The 27072-nt window shown below is 43.5% G+C and overlaps 1 protein-coding gene across 1 annotated transcript; it reads left to right on the top strand.

Annotated features, from left to right (window-relative positions):
• The first annotated feature begins 256 nt into the window (after positions 1–256).
• Positions 257–25942, top strand: SMC1A (structural maintenance of chromosomes 1A). Its single transcript, XM_075835372.1, has 25 exons — positions 257–506; positions 2799–2987; positions 4098–4210; positions 4859–5062; positions 5751–5989; positions 6132–6390; positions 6477–6617; positions 6728–6810; positions 7593–7800; positions 7929–8114; positions 8230–8409; positions 9000–9146; positions 9261–9398; positions 9503–9619; positions 9698–9804; positions 10168–10309; positions 13169–13314; positions 21078–21231; positions 22202–22312; positions 22404–22560; positions 22898–23052; positions 23133–23284; positions 23370–23439; positions 23604–23714; positions 25448–25942. Exons 1-25 carry the CDS (start codon positions 398–400, stop codon positions 25529–25531), a joined length of 3702 nt encoding a protein of 1233 aa, XP_075691487.1. The 5' UTR covers positions 257–397; the 3' UTR covers positions 25532–25942.
• The last annotated feature ends 1130 nt before the right edge of the window (positions 25943–27072 follow it).

Raw genomic sequence — 27072 nt, 5'->3', positions numbered from 1 at the left:
TCAACCCCGTTAGTTTATATAAGATTCCAGTCTTACTGCACTGAAAAATATACACGCCGGTATAAGGCCACCTAGTGGTCCTCAGTTGAACTGCTGTTTTTTTATTCCGTTTCGTTCATACGGAAGACGATATTGGTCCTTTTTAGAGAACTCGTAATGCAGTGCTACAGCGTCTCCTACCAACCAACAAAATGGCGGAAATTCCACTAGGTGGCGACCTTTTAGTACAGTAGAGAAGTATGTTTATGTGGCGGAGCTCCGCCCCTTCGAGCAGCAGCGGGTGACGTCACTGCTAGGCGCGCTTCGATCGACGTGCAGAGAATTGGCGGCCTTTGGGCCTGGATTTTCGGTAGTTCCGGAGGGGGCCGTGGATACCCTGAGTACGTAGGCCGCCGCCATGGGCTTCTTGAAGTTAATTGAGATTGAAAATTTCAAGTCATACAAGGGACGGCAGATAATAGGGCCTTTCCGCAGGTTCACTGCCATCATCGGCCCCAATGGATCCGGTAAGTGTAGATAGTGGCAGTGTGAGGTGATGGGGGGGGGGGAGATAAGTAACTTGTATTATCATTATCTGTGACTTGTATTATCATTATCTGTGACAACTCGTGTGCGGAAACCCGTCCAAATCTGTCAGTATTACGGTAGAGTTGAGGTGGCATTGTAATGTACAGCTGCATTGATATATCAAGATGCCCCCTCGTTTGGGTGGGGCAGTCACAGGAAGATGCCCCCTGGTTGAGGGGGTGTCACAGGAAGGTGCCCCCTGGGTTGGGTGGGGCCGTCACAGGAAGATGCCCCTTGGGTTGGCGGGGGGCCGTCACAGGAAGATGCCCCTTGGGTTGGCAGGGGGCCGTCACAGGAAGATGCCCCTTGGGTTGGCGGGGGGCCGTCAGGAAGATGCCCCTTGGGTTGGCGGGGGCCGTCACAGGAAGATGGCCCTTGGGTTGGGGGGGGCCGTCACAGGAAGATGCCCCTTGGGTTGGCGGGGACCGTCACAGGAAGATGCCCCTTGGGTTGGCGGGGACTGTCACAGGAAGATGCCCCTTGGGTTGGCGGGGGCCGTCACAGGAAGATGCCCCTTGGGTTGGCGGGGGCCGTCGCAGGAAGATGCCCCTTGGGTTGGCGGGGGCCGTCGCAGGAAGATGCCCCTTGGGTTGGCGGGGGCCGTCGCAGGAAGATGCCCCTTGGGTTGGCGGGGGCCGTCGCAGGAAGATGCCCCTTGGGTTGGCGGGGGCCGTCACAGGAAGATGCCCCTTGGGTTGGCGGGGGCCGTCGCAGGAAGATGCCCCTTGGGTTGGCGGGGGCCGTCGCAGGAAGATGCCCCTTGGGTTGGCGGGGGCCGTCGCACGAAGATGCCCCCCGGGTTGGGGGGCCGTCACAGGAGGGTTGCCCCCCTCCCCTGGTTGGGGTGTGATACTTATACAGTCGTAGTTCACTCTGTTTATAATTCTGATGTTTTTGACAAGAATAGCGCAGCCTGCAGGACTGTGAAAAGTACCGGAGCTCTGACGGACCCCATCCAGTCCATGGGATCTGTTCAGAAGTGTTTAGTGGAACAGAAGCAGTGATGCCAGTGTGAATGGAGCCTTAAAGGGCTTGTCCGAGATTTTTTAAAATTTCAGTACTGCAGTAAATGTTGTAATAAAATAAATGCAGGTTCTTAACTTGTTAAATCCCCTATTTGTTGCGGGATTTACCTCCCCATTGAATTCAATGTAGTAAACCTTCAACAGATAAGCAGCATTTACACAAATAGGCCCCATGCACACGAACGTGCTTTTGCGGCCGCAATTCCCCCGAAAATCCACGGGAGAATTGTGGCCCCCATTCATTCCTATGGGGCCATGCACACGACCGTGGATTTCACGGCCCCGGAGCCCGGACCGCAGAAAGAATGGACATGTCTTATTGCGGCCGTGTTGTGCGGTCCGGGCTCATTGAAAATAATGGCCGCGGCCATGTGCACAGCCCACGGTATGCGGGCGGCTCGCGGCTGTTACTCCATGGCCGGCCGACCCGTGCACATGGCTACGTTCGTGTACATGAGGCCACACAGTTGTCATTCTGCGGAATAAAATTCCACACCGCAAGTCAATTTCTCAGCGTTTTTCCCGCTCACTATTTACGCAGCGCGCGGATGACATTTGTTTTATCTCATCTACTTTGTTTGCTGCGGATGTTCCGCAACAAATTCCGTCGCAGAAAAACGGCAGTATTTACTCAACGTGTGAACTGACCCTTATAGTGGTTGTCCCATCTGGGGATCTGTACCCTCAGCCCAACTGTAAAGCACCGTACAGCTCCCTTATTCCGTCCTCCGTTATGGAGGCACTGTGGCATCTTCCAAAGTTGTGATATGTATCTACATGGATTTGTTTCATATGCCTGTGGTCTGTGTTCCCTCCATTTTTGTATCTTCTAAAAACAAGAACAGATCTCGGAACATCTATTTTGGAATGTGGAATGAAATGTGGCTACAAATACAGTTGTGTATAAACTACTTGTAGACCCGGCCCTGGCTAAATTGTGCGGCGCTTTAATGATGGTGCCTGGTATCTTTGACTGCAAGAATAGTGCAGTCAGCAGCGCTATTGTTGCCATCAAAAATACTAGAACACCCTAAAGTTAATGGGGTCCATCGGGATTCGTTGGAAAGCGGAACAGTCACAGCGGTTCTAAACAGAAGCCGTGACGCTAGTGTGAACAGTCTCTTATAGGGTGTAGTCTTGTGGGAGCGTCGGCTATTGATCTGTCAGTTATTGATTCAGTTTCTTATTTTACATTATTGTCTACAGGGAAATCCAATCTTATGGACGCCATCAGCTTTGTGCTGGGGGAGAAGACCAGTAATCTGAGAGTGAAAACACTTCGAGACCTTATTCATGGAGCTCCGGTGGGGAAACCTGCTGCAAACCGGGCATTTGTGAGCATGGTGTATGAAGAGGACAATGGCACGGAGAAGGTGTTTTCAAGACATATCATTGGTAATGCAGTGCAAGAACTCTTACTAGAATTTCCATGACAGTGACCAGTCTACAAGTATGGTTTGATTTCTGCATATATTCTGGCAGATTCGCTAGTCTGATCAGTAGGGGGCCAGCGACTAGGACCCAGAAATAAGACTGAGCCAGTTTCAATTCTCACCTCAATAATGGGGTGGCTGCATATTTGTGGTCATTCATTTACGTTCTCTTACCACCTCTCCATTATGACCAAAAGCAGCGGACTCCGGATCGGTTATGGTGCCAGTGGTTGGACGTGTCTTAATACTCTTACTAGGGTAAAAGCTCTTAAATATTTAAAATATGGCTGTCCTACTTAAAGGTTATGTCTATCTTTGACCACTACTTCTACAGTTTGTATTTAGATCTAATTGACATTAAAAAAAATTGAGCATCTTTGTATATACATTACTTCTCTTGTGCTAAGTTACAGCCTGTATTATACTTCAGAGCTGCATTCACAATTCTGTTGGTTGTCATTGGAAACAGTTGACAAGCATTACACCAAACATGCCCCTTACTGCTTATCTGAGCTCATGTAATGGACTAGGACAGTTAGTTTTCTACATCCGATAACTATAGTAATACTATACTTCCAGAATGCGGATCACTAGAGCAATCTCTGTGCAGAACTTGGTAATGGAAAGAAAGCTGAAAGATTTCAGCTCTGGAGTTCTCCATCTGTTTTCAAGATCTCTGCCTGTTGTCATTCAGTAGGAACCTTCATTGTTTACTTCTAGTGGACCACAGCTGCACAGTTCGTTACAGTATGCGTATCAGAGATGTGTCTTGTAATGGGCCGTGCACCTGTGTGTGCATCACATGACCAGGACAGATCTTTATCTACTATAAGTAAACCATGAAAGTTCCTATTCGAGGTCAGCAAGCAAAGATCTTGAAAACATGAGGAATTGATACAGAAAGGTTATTGGAAAATGTTATAACTTTTCATTATACGAAGAATAACATTTATTTGCTGAGATCTGGAGATGTGACCACCACTTTTAAGGTGCAGTGACGTTCCTGAGTGTCATAAAATATTGGTATGAACATTTTAATGGACTTTATTCTGCTTGATTTTCCTTTTGTTAGGTGGTTCCTCTGAATACAGAATCAATAGTAAAGTAGTTCAGCTGGCGGAATACAGTGATGAACTGGAGAAGCTGGGGATCCTTATTAAAGCCAGGAACTTCTTGGTGTTTCAGGTAAGGTGATCTTTAAGTCATATGACTTTTTAAAGTTTTATTTAAAAGAAAATCTTAGGGTATCTGAGAACTATGCGGTTCAATGTTTGCTTGTGAATGGTTCAGATGGAGTCCCTTTTTTAGGCCAGGATCACACACACCGTTTTGATGCAGTTTTTGGCTGCGTTTTTTTTTTTTTTTTTTTCTTTAACCAAAGCCAGAAGTGGCTCCAAGAAAGGGATAAAGTAAAGACTAATGCATCTCCTTTCTTTTGTGTCCACTCCTGTGTTTGGCTTAAAAAAACCTTGAGCCAAAACTGCGTGTGTGATCCTGGCCGTAGAGTAGTAGCTTTCCAACTTGCTGTAGGCTATATTCCATATTTTTTTTTGTATAAGTATGTAGGAGCCCTTTATAATGTTTTTAGGACCGTGGAATCCAGCTGTTACGGAACTACAAATCCCAGGATGCTCTAACCGCCACTGAATATGCTTGGAGTTGTAGTTCCACAACAGTTTGAGTGGCAGAGTTTGGAAACCACTCTCCTTAGTTTAAATATAGTTATATTGTATAGGGCAGTGTATTAAATGACACAAGCTTTGATGAGTTCCTGGTTCTTTATCAGTTGTTGACACATTGTTCCTTCTGACACTTTCCACATCTCTTCTACAGGGGGCAGTAGAGTCCATCGCCATGAAGAATCCCAAGGAACGTACAGCTTTGTTTGAGGAGATCAGCAGGTCAGGGGAGCTGGCACAGGAATATGATAAGCGCAAGAAGGAAATGGTTAAAGCAGAGGAGGACACACAGTTCAACTATCACCGCAAGAAGAACATTGCCGCTGAGCGAAAGGAAGCTAAACAAGAGAAGGAGGAGGTTAGTAATTTCTGCGCTTGATGACCCCAAAATTGCTTTAAAGATGTTGTCTGGGCACGGGGTGGTTTTTCATACTGATGACCTATCCACAGGGTAGGTCATCAGTATATGATCGTTGGGGGTCCAACACCCGGACCCCGCACCTATCAGCTGTTCCGGCTGCCTCTGGGCATCGGACGTTCGTGCCGGAAACAGATGGCTTTGGTCACAGTATAGCGGCCATGCTGCAGCTCTGCTCTGATTCAAGTAAATAGGCGCAGAGTTGCAGTACCTCAGCACGGACAACTGCCCCATGCCTGGAAAACCTCTTTAATGGGGTCGGTGGCCTGTAAAAGGAGAGGATTAAAAGTTCAGCTACTTATATAATTAATCTTACCATTGTGCTTTGATCCTGAGATTGGGCATACCCGTGCCCCATGTTAACATGAGTGTAGAGGAATCGCATCTGTGGATAGGTCATCAGTTGTCCATGTCCAGCAGTTGGACCCCCACCGATCAGCATGTTATCTCCTATCCTGTGGTTAGGGGATAACATTTAATCTTGGAACAACCCCCTTAAACCTGATTTATTTGTAACCACAACAGTTTTTTAATCAATATAAGTCAATAAATATAAAAATTTAGATCATCAAAAGATTTTGTCTCCCTTTAGTAAGTAAAAAGTCTAATACCGTTCCTCTGTACACAGGCGGAGCGGTACCAGCGGCTCAAGGATGAGGTGGCACGAGCCCAGATCCAGATGCAGCTCTTCAAGCTGTACCACAATGAGTCTGAGATAGAGAAACTGAACAAGGACCTAACATCGAAGAACAAGGAGATTGATAAGGATAAGAAGCACATGGACAAAGTTGAAGAAGAACTAAAGGATAAGAAGAAGGATCTGGGCAAGATGATGCGGGAACAGCAAGCCATAGAGAAGGAGATCAAGTAAGTTGTCTTCAAGATTGTTGCCAGGAGTATATTTTCCTGGCTTCAACTTTTTCAAACATCTCTTTCTGAATATTTGTCTCGCCTATTAGAAGATATTGCCTTTCTTTAAAGTTTATGATTGTCTTCCCTGCACATTTAGGGAGAAGGATGCTGAATTGAATCAAAAGCGTCCACAATATATCAAGGCCAAGGAGAACACCTCTCACAAGATCAAGAAGCTGGAAGCGGCCAAGAAATCGCTTCAAAATGCTCAGAAACATTATAAGAAGCGCAAGGCAGATATGGATGAGCTGGATAAGGAGGTGCAGTCAGTGGAGAAGGCCAGGCAGGAGTTTGAAGAAAGGATGGAGGAAGAAAGCCAGAGCCAAGGTCGGGATCTTACATTAGAAGAAAATCAGGTAATGGCTTCTTCCTCACCTGTTTACCCCCATTGACTTGTGGAGCTTCTTTGTGATTAACTCCCCTTGTCCTATTTGTTAATCAGGTAAAGAAATATCACCGTCTAAAGGAAGAAGCCAGCAAAAGGGCTGCAACACTTGCTCAAGAGTTAGAGAAATTCAACAGAGACCAAAAAGCGGATCAAGATCGACTTGATTTGGAGGAAAGGAAAAAAGTGGAGACTGAAGTATGAACGCGTTTTGTTTCTTTGCATCTTAAACCTGACCTGTGCCACATTAGGAAGCCGTCGGCTTTGTAACTTGTGTCTTAAGCATTTTATTGTTGTTTTTTTTTCAGGCGAAAATCAAACAGAAGCTGCGTGAAATAGAAGAAAACCAGAAGAGAATAGAAAAGCTGGAGGAATATATTGCAACCAGCAAGTGGGTAGCATTATGTGTTTCTTATATATTTATTTAGGTTGTCACGCACTCCTGATCATTTTACTATATGATGTCCAATAATCCGGGACATTTGATAATCTAGCAGATCTCGTTAATGGAATTTCATTGTACTGCAACAAATGTTAAGCTGGCCAACTAACTCATGTATTTGATTTTAGCAGTAGGTTTTGTGAAACGTCTCAATCGAGCCTCTATTGTACTATATTTGCAATGCACGGATAGGCCAGGACCCCCAATGTCAGAGCCACTGTTTGCAGAAGCTCCCAGCTCTGGCCAATAGAGTGAGGAGCCCCTCTTTGACATTCATATGTAAAAGGATTTCTCTTAATGAGAAAATCCCGTTTGCAATTTGGCCGCTGGAACGATCTGCTGATTTTCCCCGGGTCCCGCTCCTGAAACCCCCAGCAAACAGCTGCTTTTTCTGGGGGAAACTGCGGCCAGCAAGTCATTTCCCCTGTAGCGGCCGATATATTGGAAATGTAGTATGACATGGTGGGCTTTCAGAAGAATGGCCATCCATAAAATACAAGGACGGCTCGAGTCCGCCAGATTGTTCTAGCTTAGAGAGGAGGGTCCCCCCTCTATCATGTCCATATGTTCTAATAGGGCTTATGGATAGGGTGGATGTTGACCTCCATGCCTTCATTCACTTCATTTAATTGCCTATTTTGATTTGTCATATTAAATATTTTTTGTTATTATTGTGCACATTATTGATAGGTATAGTTTCACTTACCAGATGTTTCATTGCTCCTTTTTAGGCAGTCTTTAGAAGAACAGAAAAATCTTGAAGAGACTTTAACGGAAGAAGTGGAAATGGCTAAAAGAAGGATTGATGAAATCAATAAGGAGTTGAACCAAGTCATGGAGCAGCTGGGTGATGCCAGGATTGATCGTCAAGAGAGCAGCAGACAGCAACGCAAAGCCGAGATCATGGAGAGCATCAAGAGGCTGTATCCCGGGTCTGTGGTAAGTGATTTAGTCACTTCAAGTCTGTGGTGAAGAATGTAATGGAAACCTAGAAACTTGCTAGTTAAGCTGCGTCTAGCGAGGATGAGCTCAGCAGTAATGTTATAACTGTTCATTTATCTCATCAGTATGGCCGTCTGATTGACCTTTGCCAGCCCACCCAAAAGAAGTACCAGATCGCAGTCACTAAGGTGCTTGGAAAGAACATGGATGCCATTATTGTGGACTCTGAAAAGACAGGAAGAGACTGTATCCAGTATATCAAGGAGCAACGTGGGGAACCTGAAACCTTCCTTCCTCTTGATTATCTTGAGGTATTGGTTTAGTATACATTTTGTTCTTATTAATGCAAAGAAGGAATCTTTTGGTGACCCTTTTTAGGTTTGTCGCTACTGCTGATCACATACTGTATCTTCTTCCTTTTATTAGGTAAAACCTACAGATGAGAAACTGCGTGAGCTCAAAGGGGCAAAACTGGTTATTGATGTTATCCGGTATGAGCCACCGCATATTAAGAAGGCCCTCCAGTATGCCTGCGGGAATGCATTGGTTTGCGATAATGTAGAAGATGCTCGTAGAATAGCCTTTGGAGGACACCAGAGACACAAAGTAAGCCATCATTTCAAGTTTCCACTATAATCCTTCCTTCTGCATTCTATGTTGGTCTTCTCCTCAGCTGTCCTCCACCAGGACTTCCATATCCATACATGTAATAGATACATGGTCACCAGTAGTTATTCTGTGCAGCACCGAGGACCAAACATAAAACAGGACCCAAAGTAGTAGGAATTGTATCTGGTCATAGAATATTTTGAGGACGGGTGATGAAGATAGATGCTGTCACATACTGACACATAAGGACACGGCCGTAGCCCTTTATGTGCGATGTAGACCGATCCAAGTCCCTCAGAGTGAATAAGGGGACTAACTAAAAAAACAGCAACCAGGAAAACCCTTTTAAGTTGCATTAATACATTTTTATTTTTGGTATCTGCATGTAAATTGCTATAGAGGTGGGATTGGTGAGTGACTTGGGAACAGTGGGGGGCCCTTGGGAACAGATTTCCAGGCGTCCCTCCATAGATTGTAATTTCCTATGAGATCTACTGACGCTTCTCATTTAGAAGTTGTGTCCTCGATTTTTATTTTTTTACAGTATATTAGAGTCTTATTTTCCAATTGATCCTTGTTTCCCGCAGACTGTTGCTCTTGATGGAACCTTATTCCAGAAGTCTGGTGTAATTTCTGGAGGTGCCAGTGACTTGAAAGCCAAGGCAAGAAGATGGGATGAAAAAGCAGTGGATAAACTCAAGGAAAAGAAGGAACGATTAACAGAGGAGCTAAAGGTGACCTGTGGGAACTTAGTAGTTGGATGTTTCTCCAGTCATGGGTGATGTACGAAGGGGTGATCTGGTTGTAGTAGTTCAGATCTTTGAAGACCTCTTTTTATTCTTTTACAGGAGCAAATGAAAGCAAAACGCAAGGAGGCCGAACTGAGGCAGGTCCAATCCCAGGCTCATGGACTGCAGATGAGGCTTAAGTATTCTCAGAGTGACCTTGAGCAGACCAAAACCCGTCATTTGGCAATGAATATGCAGGTACCAATCAGACGCTGCTTTATTAACAGACGTCTTCATTGCATTACCTATAGGTATGTCCATCATTCATAATGAGATGTTCTTCACTTGTTTTACTTTCCCAGGAAAAATCCAAGCTGGAGAGCGAGTTGGCTAATTTCAACCCACGTATCAATGACATAAAGCGAATAATCCAAAGCCGTGATCGGGAGATGAAGGATCTCAAGGAGAAGATGAATTTGGTGAGTAGAGGACCTAAACTGTAGAGCTGGGGTCCCATGCATTGTCTACTAGTGGTAACGTATACTTGTGCTCATCAGGTGGAAGATGAGGTCTTTGAAGAATTCTGTCTGGAGATCGGAGTCCGTAACATCAGAGAGTTTGAAGAGGAGAAGGTGAAACGACAGAATGAGATTGCCAAGAAGAGGTATTTACTATTGTGGTGATATGGTGAAGAGATCTGCTGAAAAATATCTCCATAGGTCTTTTATCAAATATAATACCTTTTACCTTTTTATTTAGTATGTATCCTAAAGCAGTTTTCCAAAATTACTTTTCAAGCTTCAGGCCAGTGGTCTCCAATCCTGTGGGTCACCTCCTGTTGCAAAACTAAAACTCTTGGCGTGCCCTGATGGCCTCAGGCTATAGTTTCACAGCAGTTGGGGTAGACCTTACCTTCACATTTTAATTATCCTTCCTAGGGATTTTGATCCAGGAACCAAAATCTGTAATCTGGGTTTTATGTCTCTGTTGACCGAGCACAAATTACGTTTGTCTGATCCTTCTACAGGTTAGAATTTGAGAATCAGAAGACCCGTCTAGGTATTCAATTTGACTATGAAAAGAATCAGCTGAAAGAAGACCAAGGGAAGGTGACAACGTGGGAGCAGTCTGTGAAGAAAGATGATAATGAAATTGAAAAACTCAAAAAGGTAAGTGCTAGTCATTGTTTATAGAGAAAACTGTGATCGGAGAGCGTAACATTTAGAGGTTATTTAAAGGGTTTGTATCATGCATACAACCCCTTTTTAAACAGACGTCCTAGCGGCTATTGCCAAGGGAAGCCATATCTGATCACACATTTCCCTTCAACGACTGCAGATTGTATGGCCAGAGCTGCTCTGACTCATTGAGGGGGTTCTGAGCAGGGGACTCTCCTCTGATATCGGCACCGATATCTAAATAACGGAGGAGGATAGGAAACAAAATGTAAAGTGCCCCAGGGTTTGCGCAGCCCTGCCCATTACAGGCTGCACTCCGCTGCACATGTATGGGCAGGTGAAAGGTTCTCTATAAGATGCCGTCTAGCGGATTGTCATAGACCATCTACAAGAGGATTATAGTCATTATTATTCATCCATCATGTTAAAGGGTTTATCTCATGAAAATGCTTTAATAGGCTAAATGGACATCAGAGGAGAGTCCCCTACTCAGAACCCCCTCCTTAACCCCTTAATGACCGGGCCTGAAAAGGTCTTAATGACCAGCTACATTTTTCCATTTTTACCTCTGCATTTCAGCAGCCATAACGTTTTTTATTTTTTCATTGACGTGGCCGTATGAGGCCTTGTTTTATGCAGGAGAAATTATATATTTTTTTCATAGCTTGGAGGTAGAAAAAAAATTCTTTTTATGGCGTGAATATAAGAGAAAGCGATTCTCTGCATCGTTTTTCTTGTTTTGTTTTTTTTTATCCTGTTCACGTTTCACGGTAAATAGATTAATTCTTCAGGTTATTAAGATCGTTTAGATACCTAATATCGGTAGGTTTTTTGTTTTTATTAAGTGTAGGGGCATTAAAATATATTTTATGCAAAATAGTGTCACTTTTTTTTTATTTTTTCTCTTTTTTTTTTTTTTTTTTTTTTAATCCCATTAAGGGATACATTTATTTATAACTTTTATTTTTTTACTTGTAATGTATTAGCATACTCCTGTATGCTAATACATCATACTGTGCCACTATGACACAGGCTGCTGTTAGGGCAGCCCTGGGGTCCTTTGTAGATTCCCAGGGCTGACTGCAGAGGGATTCCCCGGTGTTTGATCACGTCACCGGGTTTCCGATAACGAGATCAAAGCAGGGAGTTCCCTTTGATCTTGCCGCGGTCACGGACCACGGCGATCTAAGGGTTAAACTGCTGGGGTCCGGATGTTTTCCGACCCCAGCTGTATTCAGCAGGCTGCTCTAAGATCAGGAGCTGTTAGTTACAGCTCTTGCTTAGAGGATGAGTGCTCACAGGAGCGCTCATCAGCCTCTTCTACAGCGACGCCAAAAGACGTCGCTGTAGACTAAGGACATGAACCGCCTGCCGTCAAAAGACGGTGGGCAGTCGTTAAGGTTGCATGTGAATAGTTGTCGACGTTGCATATGACTTTCGTTATATGTAAGTCATTAAGACAGGCTCTATTCGTTGCGGAGACCAAATCATTTACATGATTGCATTTCCTTACAAAGATGGCATTGTTGCCAGAATTTTTGGATTCTCTGGTGGTCATCCGCCTTCCTGTGCAGATTCATTTTGTTAACTTTTTTTCCTTATGCTTCCCTTCCCTCTATTTCTTGGCTCGTTCTTTAGTAGAAAATAGACCCCTTACCACTCCTTCCCCCATCCTTGCCACATTGTGCCTCAAGCCCCAAGTTGTACCAGGGTTTATAGAACAAGGTACTTCTTCCTGGCAGATTGTAAAAGGTAACATGTTTTATTAAGAGCATTTGCCCTGCTGATCATTGTGGGTCTGGCACCTGGTAACCATAGCAATTAGCTGTGATTTTAATTTGGCCGTATATCTGTAATAAGGGATAACCAGGCGACTGAGTTCCTGCCAGAATAGTTCCACTCTTACTTAGCAGCTTTCTGCTCTGGCCTCGAGGGGGGGCACATATGCCATTATATGCCATGGCACACAATGTGAGAGAGCAACGAACAGACCTCACTTAAAATGTAGCTAAACGTTCGACAAACTTCTGACATGTCATAGTGACATGTCAGAAGTTTGGATTGGTGGGGGTCCGAGCACTGAGACCCCCACCAATCGCTGGAACGAAGCAGCTGAAGTGTTCATGTGAGCGCTCATCTGCTTCGTGTCTGTTCGGCTGTTTCCGGAAATAAATGTATCGGTGTACGGACTCAATACAAAGTCTATGAGCCCGTACTCCGATACATCGGCTTTCGGGAAAAAGCAGAACAAACGAAGCAGCTGAGCGCTCACATGAACACTTCAGCTGCTACGTTCTAGCGATTTGTGGGGGTCTCAGTGCTCGGACCCCCACCAATCCAAACTTCTGACATGTCTCTATGACATGTCAGAGGTTTGATGAACGTTTAGCTACACTTTAAACATAGTGAAGAACCCCTTCTAAAGCTATGACAAATCTATTCTTGCAGATCTTCTGAAAAAGTGTAAATCCGTAAGGCTAGGGTAACACAGAGACTTTTTGTAACATTACGATTAATTTTAACTCGATCAATGGCTCCAGTCCAAAGCAGTCACTTAATAGTTCAAATCAACCAGTAGCACTGCAAAAAGCCTCTGTGTAAGGCCCCATGCACACTGGCGGCCATGGACAGCCACTCGGATATGTCCTATCTTTTGCGGTACACTTTTACGACCCAGACACCTTCCCGTAAATATACGGGAAGGTGTCCGTGGTCAATAGAAGTGAATGGGTCCGTAATTGCGGACCATAATTACGGACGATTTTTACCGTCATGTGCATGCGAAACTTATGATCCAGGTTTCAACAAATAGACCTTGTGTTGATTGATTGAATTTATTACTTAATCTAGGAGGAGCAAAGACACATGAAGATCATTGATGAGACAATGGCTCAGTTACAAGATCTGAAAAACCAACATTTGGCCAAAAAGTCTGAAGTTAATGACAAGAATCATCAAATGGAAGAGATCCGCAAGAAGCTAGGGGGCGCCAACAAGTCAGTATATTTATATTCACCAGTTTTTTTTATTATTCCACATATGTATAATAATAAATAATGATTATCTTTATATAGTGACATATTTCGCAGCACTTTCTAATTCCGAGTTAATATGTACAGACAATATCAGACATTGCATATTGACCAAACTGTTTCTGGTTATCGGATATGAGTTATTTACTTTCCGATACTGTTTTAAAAATGTGGAAAAAATTGCCTTTCTTTATTGGGCTGTCGGTGGGAAGTTACAGGACTCCTGTGAGAGAAGCTTTTATGTCCGTCTTTATGGCAAAACTTTCGGTCAGATCTCTTCTTTCTTTGTCTCACTTCTGATGAAAAATTGTAATCTGGTTTCTAATCAGTTTCTCTGATTACTTTCACTGATCAGCCAGAACACGGGCACAAGAAGTGTTGTCATTGGGACATAGTTGTTCTGTTCTATACCTTCTGATGTCTCGGCACAGAGTAACATGTTGTTGTTTTTTTTTTGATAATACAGTAAAAAAAAATAAACATGGATTTTCTGCTAGCTATTTAAGACTTTACAAAGTATGGTGTCAGTGAGTTAGAGAAGCGTCAGGCTGGGTTCACACGACCTATTTTCAGACGTAAACGAGGCGTATTATGCCTCGTTTTACGCCTGAAAATAGGGCTACAATACGTTGGCAAACATCTGCCCATTCATTTGAATGGGTTTGCCAACGTACTGTGCAGACGACTTGCCTCGGCAAAAAAGTGCAGGACACTTCTTTGCAACGTAATTTGAGCCGTTCTTCATTGAACTCAATGAAGAACAGCTCAAGATTTACGAGCGTCACAGACGCCTCGTATATTACGAGGAGGAGCATTTACGTGTGAAACGAGGCAGCTGTTTTCTCTTGAAAACAGTCTGTCTTTTCACACGTAAATGCCTGCTATCGTGTGCACATACCCTAAGGGTATGTGCACACACACTAATTACGTCCGTAATTGACGGACGTATTTCGGCCGCAAGTCCCGGACCGAACACAGTGCAAGGAGCCGGGCTCCTAGCATCATACTTATGTACGACGCTAGGAGTCCCTGCCTTGCTGCAGGACAACTGTCCCGTAGTATAATCATGTTTACAGTACGGGACAGTTGTCCTGCAGCGAGGCAGGGACTTCTAGCATCGTACATAAGTATGATGCTAGGAGCCCGGCTCCCTGCACTGTGGTCGGTCCGGGACTTGCGGACGAAATACGTCCCGTCAATTACGGACGTAATTAGTGTGTGTGCACATACCCTAAGAGTGATGAGGATAGTTAAGAAGTTTTGGTTTTTGATCTTGCCCTACAGTGGTGATTATTTGTACACATATGTTTAGTGCACCAGGTGAGACTTTCCATTCTCTTTTTATAGTGCATGGCAGATACAGTTAGGTCCAGAATTATTTGGACAGTGACACAAGTTTTGGCATTTTAGCTGTTTACTAAAACAAATTGAAAATACATTTTTATAATCAATATGGGCTTAAAGTGCAGACTTTCAGCTTTAATTTGAGGGTATTCACATCCTAATTTGAGGAAGGGTTTAGGAATTACAGCTCTTTAATATGTAGCGGCCTCTTTTTCAAGGAACCAAAGTTAATTGGACAATTATCTCAAAAGCTATTTAATGGGCTGCATGGGCTATTCCCTCGTTAATCCATCATCAATTAAGCAGGTAAAAGGTCTGGAGTTGATTCCAGGTGTGGCATTTGGAAGCTGTTGCTGTGAACCCACAACATGAGGTCAAAGGAGCCCTCAATGCAAGTGAAACAGACCATCTTTAGACTGGAAAAAACAAAGAAATCCATCAGAGAGAGAGCACAAATGTTAGGAGCGAGCAAATCAACAGTTTGGTACATTCTTGAAAAAAAAAAAAAAGAGCGCACTGGTGAACCCGTGAAGTCCAAAAGGCCTGGCTGTCCACGGAAGACAACAGTGGTGGATGATCGCAGAATCCTTTCCATGGTGAAGACAAACTCCGTCACAACATCTACCCAAGTGAAGAACACTCTCCTGGAAGTAGGTGTATCAGTATCTAAGTCTACCATAAAGAGAAGACTTCATGAGAGCAAATACAGAGGGTTCACCACAAGGTGCAAACCATTAATCAGCCTCAAAAATAGAAAGGCCAGATTAGACTTTGCCAAATAACATGTGAAGAAGCCGCCCAGGCCTGGAACAGCATGAAACTAAGATCAACCTGTACCAGAATGATGGGAGGAAGAAAGTATGAAGAAGGCTTGGAACGGCTCATGATCCAAAGCACACCACGTCCTATGTAAAACATGGTGGGGGCAGTGTGATGGCATGGTGGGGGCAGTGTGATGGCATGGTGGGGGCAGTGTGATGGCATGGTGGGGGCAGTGTGAAGGCATGGTGGGCGCAGTGTGAAGGCATGGTGGGCGCAGTGTGAAGGCATGGTGGGCGCAGTGTGAAGGCATGGTGGGCGCAGTGTGATGGCATGGTGGGGGCAGTGTGATGGCATGGTGGGGGCAGTGTGATGGCATGGTGGGGGCAGTGTGATGGCATGGTGGGGGCAGTGTGATGGCATGGTGGGCGCAGTGTGAAGGCATGGTGGGCGCAGTGTGATGGCATGGTGGGCGCAGTGTGAAGGCATGGTGGGCGCAGTGTGAAGGCATGGTGGGCGCAGTGTGAAGGCATGGTGGGCGCAGTGTGAAGGCATGGTGGGCGCAGTGTGAAGGCATGGTGGGCGCAGTGTGATGGCATGGTGGGGGCAGTGTGATGGCATGGTGGGGGCAGTGTGATGGCATGGTGGGGGCAGTGTGATGGCATGGTGGGCGCAGTGTGAAGGCATGGTGGGCGCAGTGTGATGGCATGGTGGGCGCAGTGTGATGGCATGGTGGGCGCAGTGTGATGGCATGGTGGGCGCAGTGTGATGGCATGGTGGGGGCAGTGTGATGGCATGGTGGGGGCAGTGTGATGGCATGGTGGGGGCAGTGTGATGGCATGGTGGGCGCAGTGTGATGGCATGGTGGGCGCAGTGTGAAGGCATGGTGGGCGCAGTGTGATGGCATGGTGGGGGCAGTGTGATGGCATGGTGGGGGCAGTGTGAAGGCATGGTGGGCGCAGTGTGAAGGCATGGTGGGCGCAGTGTGAAGGCATGGTGGGCGCAGTGTGATGGCATGGTGGGGGCAGTGTGATGGCATGGTGGGGGCAGTGTGAAGGCATGGTGGGCGCAGTGTGAAGGCATGGTGGGCGCAGTGTGATGGCATGGTGGGGGCAGTGTGATGGCATGGTGGGGGCAGTGTGAAGGCATGGTGGGCGCAGTGTGAAGGCATGGTGGGCGCAGTGTGATGGCATGGTGGGCGCAGTGTGATGGCATGGTGGGGGCAGTGTGATGGCATGGTGGGGGCAGTGTGAAGGCATGGTGGGCGCAGTGTGATGGCATGGTGGAGGCAGTGTGATGGCATGGGCATGCATGGCTGCCAAAGGCACTGGGTCACTTGTGTTTATTGATTATATGACTGAAGACAGAAGCAGCCAGATGAATTCTGAAGTGTTCAGGGATTTACTTTCTGCTCAGATCAACCAAATGCAGCAAGGTTGATTGGACGTCGCTTCACAGGACAGATGGACAATGACCCAAAACATCAAGCGAAAGCAACCCAGGAGTTTTTTTTAATGCACAGAAGTGGAATATTCTGCAATGGCCAAGTCAATCGCCAGATCTCAACCTGATCGAGCTGCATTTCACTTGCTTAAGACAACACTTAACCCCTTAACGACCAAGGACGAAAATGAACGTCATGGTCGGCTGCTAGTTCCCGCACCATGACGTTCATTTTCGTCCGCATTTCAAACTGTCACTCTGTGTAAACACAGAGTGACAGACCCGCGCTGACAGCTGTCCTAGACAGCTGAGACATCAGCCTCGCCGGACAGCGGACCATCGCCGCTGATTTCGGCAGTTAACCCCTTAAGTGCGGCGACGGATTGCCGTCGCCGCATTTAAGTGGTTTGAAGCACATCAGCAGCCCCCACGAAGTGATCGTGGGGGCTACCGATGCTTGTCACGGCAATCGGAGGTCAGATAATGACCTCCGGGTTGCCATGCACGGAAGCCTCGGAGGAACAGCCTCCGGCCGTTCCTCCTCTGCTTCCTGTCAGTGTGACAGTCACGTCACAATGACAGTTAGAGTACATTACACTACGTGTGTAGTGTAATGTACTCTAGCAGCGATCAAAGCTGCAAGACTAAGTGTCCCCTAGTGGGACAAGTTAAAAAAGTTAAAAAAAAGTAATAAAAATGTTTTAAAAAAAGTGTAAAAATAAAAGTTATAAGTTCTATAAACACTAAATGCTTTTTTCCTATAATAAGACTTTTATTATAGAAAAAAAATGAACACGTTAAAAAAGTACACATATTTGGTATCACCGCGTTCGTAACGAACCCAACTATAAAACTATAATGTTATTTTTCCCGCACGATGAACACCCCAAAAAAAACCAATAAAAAACTACGACAGAATGGCAATTTTTTGGGTCACCACCGCTCCCTAAATAAAGAATAAAAAGTGATCAAAAAGTCGCATGTACCCGAAAATAGTACCAATAAAAACTTCTATCCGTCCCGCAAAAAACAAGCCCTTACACAGCTTTTTTGACTAAAAAATTAAAAAATTACGGCTCTCAGAATATGGTGACACAGAATTTTTTTTTTTTATAAATAAGTCATTTTATTGCGCAAACGCTAAAAAAAAGGACCAAACCTATATACATCTGGTATCGCCGTAATCGTACCAACCCGCAGAATAAAGTAAAAATGTCATTTATAGCGTACGGTGAGCGCCGCAAAAAGAAAACCTAAAAAACTGTGTCAGAATTCCTGTTTTTTGCTCAGGATTGCATAAAAAAAATTGAATAAAAAGTGATCAAAAAAAATCGCATGTACCCCAAAATGGTACCAATGAAAACTACAGATTGTCCCGCAACAAATAAGCCTTCACACCGCTCTATTGATGGAAAAATAAAAAAGTTATGGCTCTTGGAAAGCGGGGAGTGAAAATCTAAAATATGAAAGCAAAAAATGGATCAGTCCTGAAAGGGTTAATTCATTTCTAATGAAAAAACGTATGACCCCATGTTGGGTATTTCCGTACTCGGGAGAAATTGCTTTATAAAAAATGGTTGTTTTTTTCCTCCTTTATCCCTTGTGAAAATGAGAAAATGCAACATTTTAGTGGAAAAAATGTTGATAATTTTCGCGCCCTAATTCTAATAAACTCTGCAAAAGACCCGTGGGGTCTAAATGCTCACTATACCCCTAGAAAAATTCCTTGAAGGTTTTTCCAAAATGGGGTCACTTTTGGTGGGTTTCCACTGTTTTGGTCCCTCCAGTGCATTGCAAATGCGACATGGCACCGAAAACCATTCCAGCAAAATCATAAATCAAAATGGCGCTCCTTCCCTTCTGAGCCCTGCTGTGTGTCCAAACAGCAGTTTATTACCACATATGGGGTATTGTCGTAATCGGGAGACATTGCTTTACAAATGTTGGGGTGCATTTTCTTCGTTATTCCTTGTAAATAATAAAAATTTCTATGTTTCAGAAAAAAAGTAGATTTTAATCCTTACAGACTAATTTCAATATATTTAGCGAAAAACCTGTGTGGTCAAAATGCTAACTATACCCCTAGATAAATACCTTAAGGGGTCTAGTTTTCGAAATGGGGTAGTTTATGGGGAGTTTCTATCATTCTGGCAGCTCAAAGCCTCTCCAAATGTACATTGGGGCCTAAAACATTTTCAAGCAAAATATGAGTCCTGAAAGCCTCCGGGTGTTCCCTTCCTTTGGGGCCCTGCCGTGTGTCCAAACAACGCATTAGGGCCACAATGTGGGTATTTTTGAAAACAGGAGAAAGAGGGTGATAGATTTTGGGGTGTGTTTCTTCATTTTCATGGTCGCTTTACAAAGAAATCGGTCTTCAAACAAATACTTTTATGAAAAAAGTGAAATTATTATTTTTTTCACCTGATATGCATTAAATTTAGCAAAGAACTGTGGGGTCAAAATAATTACTATACCCCTAAATAAATACCTTATGGGGTCTAGTTTTCTAAATGGGGTAGTTTATGGGGAGTTTCTATCGTTCTCGCAGCTCAAAACCTCTCCAAATGTACAGTGGGGCCTAAAACATTTTCAAGCAAAATATGAGTCCTGAAAGCCTCCGGGTGCTCCCTTCCTTTTGGGTCCTGCCGTGTGTCCAAGCAGCGCATTAGGGCCACAATGTTGGTATTTTTGAAAACAGGAGAAACAGGGTGATAGATTTTGTGGTGTGTTTCTTCATTCTCATGGTCGCTTTACAAAGAAATTGGTCTTCAAACTGATACTTTTATGAAAAAAAGTGAAATATTTTTTTTTTTCACCTGCTATGTATTAAATTTAGCAAAAAACTGTGGCGTTAAAATACTTACTATACCCTTAGGTAAATACCTTAAGGGGTCTAGTTTTCTAAATGGGGTCATTTGTGGGGGTTTCCACCATTCTGACACCTATGAGCCTCTGAAAACCTGGCTTGGTGCAGGAAAACAAAATGTACTTCAAAATTTATAAAAATTATTATTTAATTTGTAAGTCCTCTAAATTGCTGAAAATTTATTTTATTTTTTCAAAAGTGCTGCCAAAATGGAGTAAAGAGATGGAAATATATATTTAATTAAAAAAATTGTACAGTATGTGTGTACATATGTGACATATTGCAGTTAAAAATAGGGGAAAATGGTAATTTTTACAAAATTTCTTCCATTTTTCTATTTTTTTATTAATTTCCGCATATTGTATCAGTCTACTTTTACCACTAAAATAAAGTACAACATGTGACGAAAAAACAATGTCAGAATTACTTGGATATTCAAAACTTTCACAGAGTTATTCTCTGATAAAGTCAGACATACCAGATTTGACAAATCTGGCTTGGTCATTAAGGTACAAACATGCCCGGTCATTAAGGGGTTAAGGCAGAAAGTCCCACAAACAAGCAACAACTGAAGACGCTGCTGTAAAGACCGGGCAAAGCATCACAAAGGAGGAAACCCAGCGTTTGGTGATGTCCATGGGTCCCAGACTTCAGGTCGTCACTGCCTGCAAAGGATTCTCTGCAAAGTATTAAAAAAAAAATAATACATTTTATTTATGGTAATGTTAAGTTGTCCAATTACTTTTGAGCCCCTGAAATGAGGCGGCTGTGCAGAAAAATGGTTGCAATTTCTAAATGTTTCACAGGATATTTTTGTTCAACCCCTTGAATTAAACCTGAAAGTCTCCACTTCAATTGCATCTGTTTCATTTCAAATCCAATGTGGTGGCAGCAGAGCCCAAATCATGAAGATTTTGTCACTGTCCAAATAATTCTGGACCTAACTGTATGTGATGAGTATTGTTTAATCGCTTTAAGGCCCTTTTACACGGACCAATGGTCGGACAATCGAGTGTTCATATAATCAGCCGATGAACGAGGGAAACGTTGGTTCATCGGCTGATCTGCTCTTAAGCAGCAATACATTTTAACGTGGTTGGCATCGCACCTCCCTGTGTAAACAGAGAGATGTGCTTCTGATTTGTTGCAAATGCATGGGGGCGATTGATCGGAGTAACAATCGCTTATCCTCGTAAATAACCAATCATTGCTCCTTGTGAATGGACCAAACTAATCCGCGCTCGTTTTCACAGCCCATAAAAGAACCTTTAGTCTTGAAAGATTACTAGATTACTGCATTTGCTTACTACTCCAGGGAGATGACACATCTACAAAAAGAAGTCACAGCAATTGAGACCAAACTGGAGCAGAAGCGCAGCGATCGACACAACTTGCTTCAGGCCTGTAAGATGCAGGATATCAAGCTGCCCTTGTCTAAGGGGACTATGGATGACATCAGCCAGGAAGAGGTGAGAACAGGAAAGAATATTCTTAAAGGGCTACTCTACACTTACAGGTCTTTAGCTTGCTATTAAGTTTACATGCATTTTATGGACGTTTGAAGGTTTTCAATCTTCTTGGTTATGAGAGCAATTACTGCTCTGGACAATCTTTGTTAGAAAGGTCCTTTAACGATCAGCAAAATTCCAGGGTGTCCCTCTGATTGGACCCTCAGAGATCAGCTGGAATCTACGGGGGAATCTGGTAACAAGTGTTTAATTGCTCTGCAGCGCCACTACAGGTGAAATGTAGCATTGCATAAGGTGCCCATTGAAATCAATTTGTTCTCCATGTAATGCACTGATGTGCCGGGTCCTCCAGAGCAAGAGCTGCTCTCTGCAGATGCTCCCCGCTCCAGCTAATACATTGCGGCCCTGAATGGGTTTCTACTTAGGCTAAGTTCACATCTCGTTTTTACTGTACGTGTGACGTTACACGTTTTGACATTAAGTGTCAATGTGTACCACATCGTGTCCATTGATTTCTATGGTCAGGACGGATGCCCTAATGGTGTAGTTTGTGCATACGTTTTGTGCGCTTACGTTGTATCCTTTTCTTTTCCGTGTCTTGTATTAAAGTCAATGGAAGACGTATGCAATTTTAAACCCTACGTTTGCATATGTAAAATGTATATGTTTTTGTCACCACATATGGAAAATCGTAACTTTACAAAGTTTGATTTAGCTCTACAATGTGTACTACAAAAAAGTAAGCGTATGTTACAAATACATACGCTTTTTTAACTTTAAAAACGTATACGTCGTCATATACCACAAACGTGTGCACAAATCGGGATGTGATCTTAGCCTAACTCCGATTTCCCTATATGGAGGTTTGAAAATGGGTTTTTAAGTGTAGTAAAAAAATCTTTTAATATTGTGCTTGTTTTGTGGTTAGTTTCTTACAAGACTGAAGATGGCGTTAATATTTGTTTTTAAGGGTGGATCACAGGCAGAAGAATCTGTCAGCAGCTCCCAGAGGACCTCTAATGTGTACGCTCGGGAAGCTCTAATCGAGATCGACTACAGCGAGCTTTCTGAAGACCTCAAGGTTTTTTTTTTCTTGTCCTTTTTTACCTGTGTTTTTAAATTGTTCCTGACAGATTAGCCTTTTTATTGTCCTATTTGGTGTTTTCTGGCAGGAGGCTGTGGCAGATGATGATATCAAGCAAGAAATGAGTGCTCTACAGCAGAAGTTGAATGAGCAGCAGAGTATTTTACAACGTATCTCTGCCCCCAACATGAAGGCAATGGAGAAATTGGAGAGCGTCAGGGACAAGTTCCAGGAGACGTCTGATGGTGAGATGTTCGTTTAAATTTTACCTTCCATTAATAGGGTAACTAAACTTTTGACATGTCAGAAGTTTAGATCGGTGGTGGTCGCTTTGTTTTAGTGGGTCTGAGCAGCAGTATTAGGCAAGGACGCCCACGGCCATTTATTCTGCTGATCGCCCCCCACCCACCCTGATCAAACATTTAAGACCTATCCTAAGTGTTTAGGTCATGGAAACCCCCATTAATTTATGAGCTTTACAGGTGTCTTCAGCTGTCATACTACTGACCTGGATTTTCCTTGCAATATGGTAGAATTCTATATGGAGCATTATTATCAACTTTTTAAAAATCCTTTTTGTAGAGTTTGAAGCAGCTCGTAAGCGTGCGAAGAAAGCCAAGCAGGCATTTGAGCAGACGAAGAAAGAGAGATTTGACCGGTTTAACGCTTGCTTTGAGTCTGTAGCAACAAATATTGATGAAATCTACAAAGCCCTCTCCAGGAATAGTAGTGCCCAGGTAATAACCTCTTCAATTACACTGAATTTGTCTTCATCCATTCTGGATCTGACTCATAATGATAATCCTAATGTGCACAGGCTTTCCTGGGGCCTGAAAACCCAGAGGAGCCCTACTTGGATGGGATCAACTACAACTGTGTGGCCCCTGGGAAACGGTTCAGACCCATGGACAACTTGTCTGGTGGAGAGAAAACCGTGGCAGCACTTGCTTTGCTCTTTGCAATTCACAGGTAAAGAAATCTTCTTCTCCGCTTGGTAATATGTTCTGTATGTTTTTATATCCTCCTAACTTGTGGCTTCACATTTAATCCCTAGTTATAAACCTTCCCCGTTCTTCGTGCTGGATGAAATAGATGCTGCCTTGGATAACACCAACATAGGGAAGGTAAGGAAATTCACTGCCCTGGGCTGCGTGTATCTTAGAAGGACCTCTTATTTCTACGTATTTGTATCTATGTGGTCCTATTAATATATATCATTGGCTCTAGGATCTACGCGTGCCTTCGTAGACAATAGATCTTTTTTTTTTTTCTTCCCCCTTTGCCTTAGGTGGCCAACTACATTAAGGAACAGTCAATGACTAACTTCCAGGCAATTGTCATCTCCCTTAAGGAGGAATTTTATACCAAGGCAGAGAGCTTGGTTGGAGTATATCCCGAGGTAAGTGATGGGTCTGAGGTGAACATATTACGGGTGGTACAACCAGTTACTACTTTCAGGGGGAGGGGGGGGGGGTAGTTCCTTTTTCCACATGAGAGTTGAATTACTAAATGCAGGAATTAAAAAATAAAAGTCTTTATTCTTGTCTATAATGTTGGTTCCCTTTCTCTAATATTATAGACTTCTAGAAACTATTTATTTTGGACAAATATGCAATTAAAGGGGGTAAATACTTTTTCACAGCACTGTATTTCAGCACAACTTAAAGGGAAGGTGTCATGAAATATATATTTTTTTTTATATTGCTTTTAGTATGATCAAAAAAATAAAATTTATTTATTTGTGTTCGTGTGCTACTTTTTTAAATTTTTTAAAATTTTTACTTCTCTATGGGCGCTGCCATTTCTCTTTTCATCCCTGTATGTGTCGATTAACGACACATACAGAGATGGAATACGGCACATACGTCCCCATAGAGAATGCGAACGGGAGCCGTTCCATTCACTGCAGCGTATGCCGTCGGTGTGGAAACGGCGCATGCCCGGCTCCCACACAGACCAAAACGAAGCCCGGCGTCATTTTCATGTGGACCGGAAGCCGCTGCCGGACAGTAAGATGACGACTTCCGGCCGCGGCTTCCGGCCATATGTTCGAGGAATCGAAGGCGCAAGGAATAGGAGCGGAGGCGGCAGGAGCAGGTAAGTTATGTTTGTGTATGTGATGTGTGTATTATGTTCGTGTTATACTGTCTGATTAGCACTGTATCTAATCCTCCTACACTGTGCATTCGCTCAGAAAATGGCGGCACACAATGTAGGAGGTTTGAAGATTGAACCCCCTCCTTTTCCTGGGACTAGCCAGAATAATAGAGGGGGGATTGTGTGAGGACACTAGAGCGAGTGTGTCTACCCCAAATTTGCAGCATAAAGCAATGAGGTTGCTTTACCACATTGACCATGCTGCAATTTTGGGAATTGCTCCCTCTAGTGACCAGCACATGGAAATGTTATAAATTAGAATCTAATTCATAATATTTCCTGACTTGTGAAAAAATTAGAACAATGTGTAATCACTTAAATAATAATTGTTTAACTAAAAAAGATAAAAAAAAAATTCTAGCGACACATTCCCTTTAACATATACATAGTTTTACATTTAGGTGAAACCTTTCTGGGCATAGGATTGTTTGCCACCTGTTTAGGCATTGATTTATATGGTCACTGTTTCCAAAGAGAGCCCTTGAACATGATTCAGGTAATAGCCAAACCAGAGACAGCTAGTTATATTCTAAAGCCCTTTTTGAGATCGGCCATTGACCGCTGGGCACTACAGCGAAGAGGGGAACGGGGAACCGAAAGGGCTCCATTAGAATTGAGCGCTGCGCGCATGCTCGACCAGCTATCCATTCATTTCTATGGAGCTTCCGAAGAAAGTGGTCCTGGAATTCCCATAGAAATGAATAGAGCGGCAGTTGAGGATGCGCGCAGCGCTCAATTCTCATGGAGCACTTTCGGTTCCCCGTTCTCCTCATTGCAGGTGTCCCATCGGTTGGAACCCCAGAGATCACACATGTCTCCCCTAGCCTGTGGATAGGGGATACATGTGTTTGTGGGAAAACCCCTTTAAGAGAGATTTTTCATCATTCCGGTGGCAGCTTCTTTACCCCTGTATAATGCTGTTTCTATTATGTTTATGCCAAAAATAAAAATTCACTTTTATTTTTGTCTTTGCAGCAAGGGGATTGTGTGATCAGCAAGGTCCTGACTTTTGACCTCACCAAGTACCCAGATGCCAACCCAAATCCAAACGAGCAGTAGAGGACTTACCGCCGTCTGGAGGTTTTCTTTGTCTGTTTTATACTTCTTGAGCAGTCTTATTTGGGCTGGAATATTTTAACTTATCATGACTTCACTTGGTCTCCCTGATCTTAATATTATGTATATAGACTCGTGGGCACCATCCAGGTGCAAATCAGAAAGGCCACCAGGCTGCCCCGTGCTTTACCACGTATTTTGAGTTTTACTTACATCATGGTGTAATTATCATTTTTGTTTTTAACCTTAATTGTGACATTTGTGTTTAGCGCTGATCCCTCTATGTTTTTAGATGAATGCTTTTTACAGCTTTTAATATAATGTCTGCGATGCTTTTTATTATTTTAGTGTCTCACATTTTTGCGTCTGCAAATATGTCAAATTGTTTTGCAATAAAGAAATAATAACTTCTGAGTGTCTGTCTAGTTTTTTTGGGATTTTTTTTAAATTTAGGTCAGCTATGGACTGCAATATATAAGGTAAGACTAATTCCCTAATATATCTGATACTGAAATCTGTCCCTTTATGAGCTGGAGCAGCATGTGAGGCATTTACACTTGGTAAGGCGTCTAGATCCGGAGTACAGACATCATTTATGGGACTGGTATTCTGTGACTAGAGAAAGCAGAGGGTCTGTTGCAATGTCTGGCAGCCCTTCATTCGCAATATAAAGGCTGCAGTATAGGCAGATGTATTCTGCTGTTGGCACCTACGGGTCAACCACAAGGGATCTGAATTCCCCTGGCTGCTTTCTTTGTTATGCCCTCTGCTCCTGCTTGTAATGGGAGATATATTGGTAATAGGCAACTACTCATAATGCAATTCCCTAGCGTACAAGCTTAAAGGGAATATGTTGCCAGCAAAACATGTTTTTTTTTTTTTTTAGTTAAACAATTAGTGCGTAGGTGATTAAACATTGTTCAAATTTTTTTTATTTTTTTCACGAGTCAGGAAATATTATAAATTAGATTCTAATTTATAATATTTCCCATTGCTGGTCACTAGATGGAGCTATTCCCAAAATTGCAGCATTGCATGTGGTAAAGCAACCACATTGCTTTTTGCTGCAAAATTGGGTAAAAATCCCTCGCTCTAGTGAGCTCTGAGAATCCCCCCCCCCCCTCCTTTATCCTGGCTAGTGCCGGGATAAACGAGGGGTTTGAACGGTCTAACCTCCTACACTGTGTGTCTCCATTTTTTGAGCTAACACACAGTGTAGTAGGTTTACATACAGTAGTAAACACACACAAACACGAACATACATAGAAATCTCTTACCTGCTCCTGCCGCCGCGGCTCCCTCCGGCCCGTCCGCTCCATCTGCTGCCGCTGGTCCAAGTGCACAAGTCCGGAAGCCGCGACCGGAAGTAGTAATCTTACTGTCCGGCCGCGACTTCCGTTAATCGACACATACAGAAATGGAAAAAAAAATGGCAGCCCCCATAGGGAAGAAAAAGTGTAAAAATAAGAAAAAGTAACACACAAATTAATCCAAACGTTTTTAATAAAGCACGAACATCTTTAACATATTAAAAAAAAAATTGT

The sequence above is a fragment of the Rhinoderma darwinii genome, chromosome 8 (assembly GCF_050947455.1).
Source record: "Rhinoderma darwinii isolate aRhiDar2 chromosome 8, aRhiDar2.hap1, whole genome shotgun sequence".
Taxonomy (NCBI): domain Eukaryota; kingdom Metazoa; phylum Chordata; class Amphibia; order Anura; family Rhinodermatidae; genus Rhinoderma; species Rhinoderma darwinii.
This window is presented reverse-complemented; position numbering and strand designations above follow the sequence as displayed.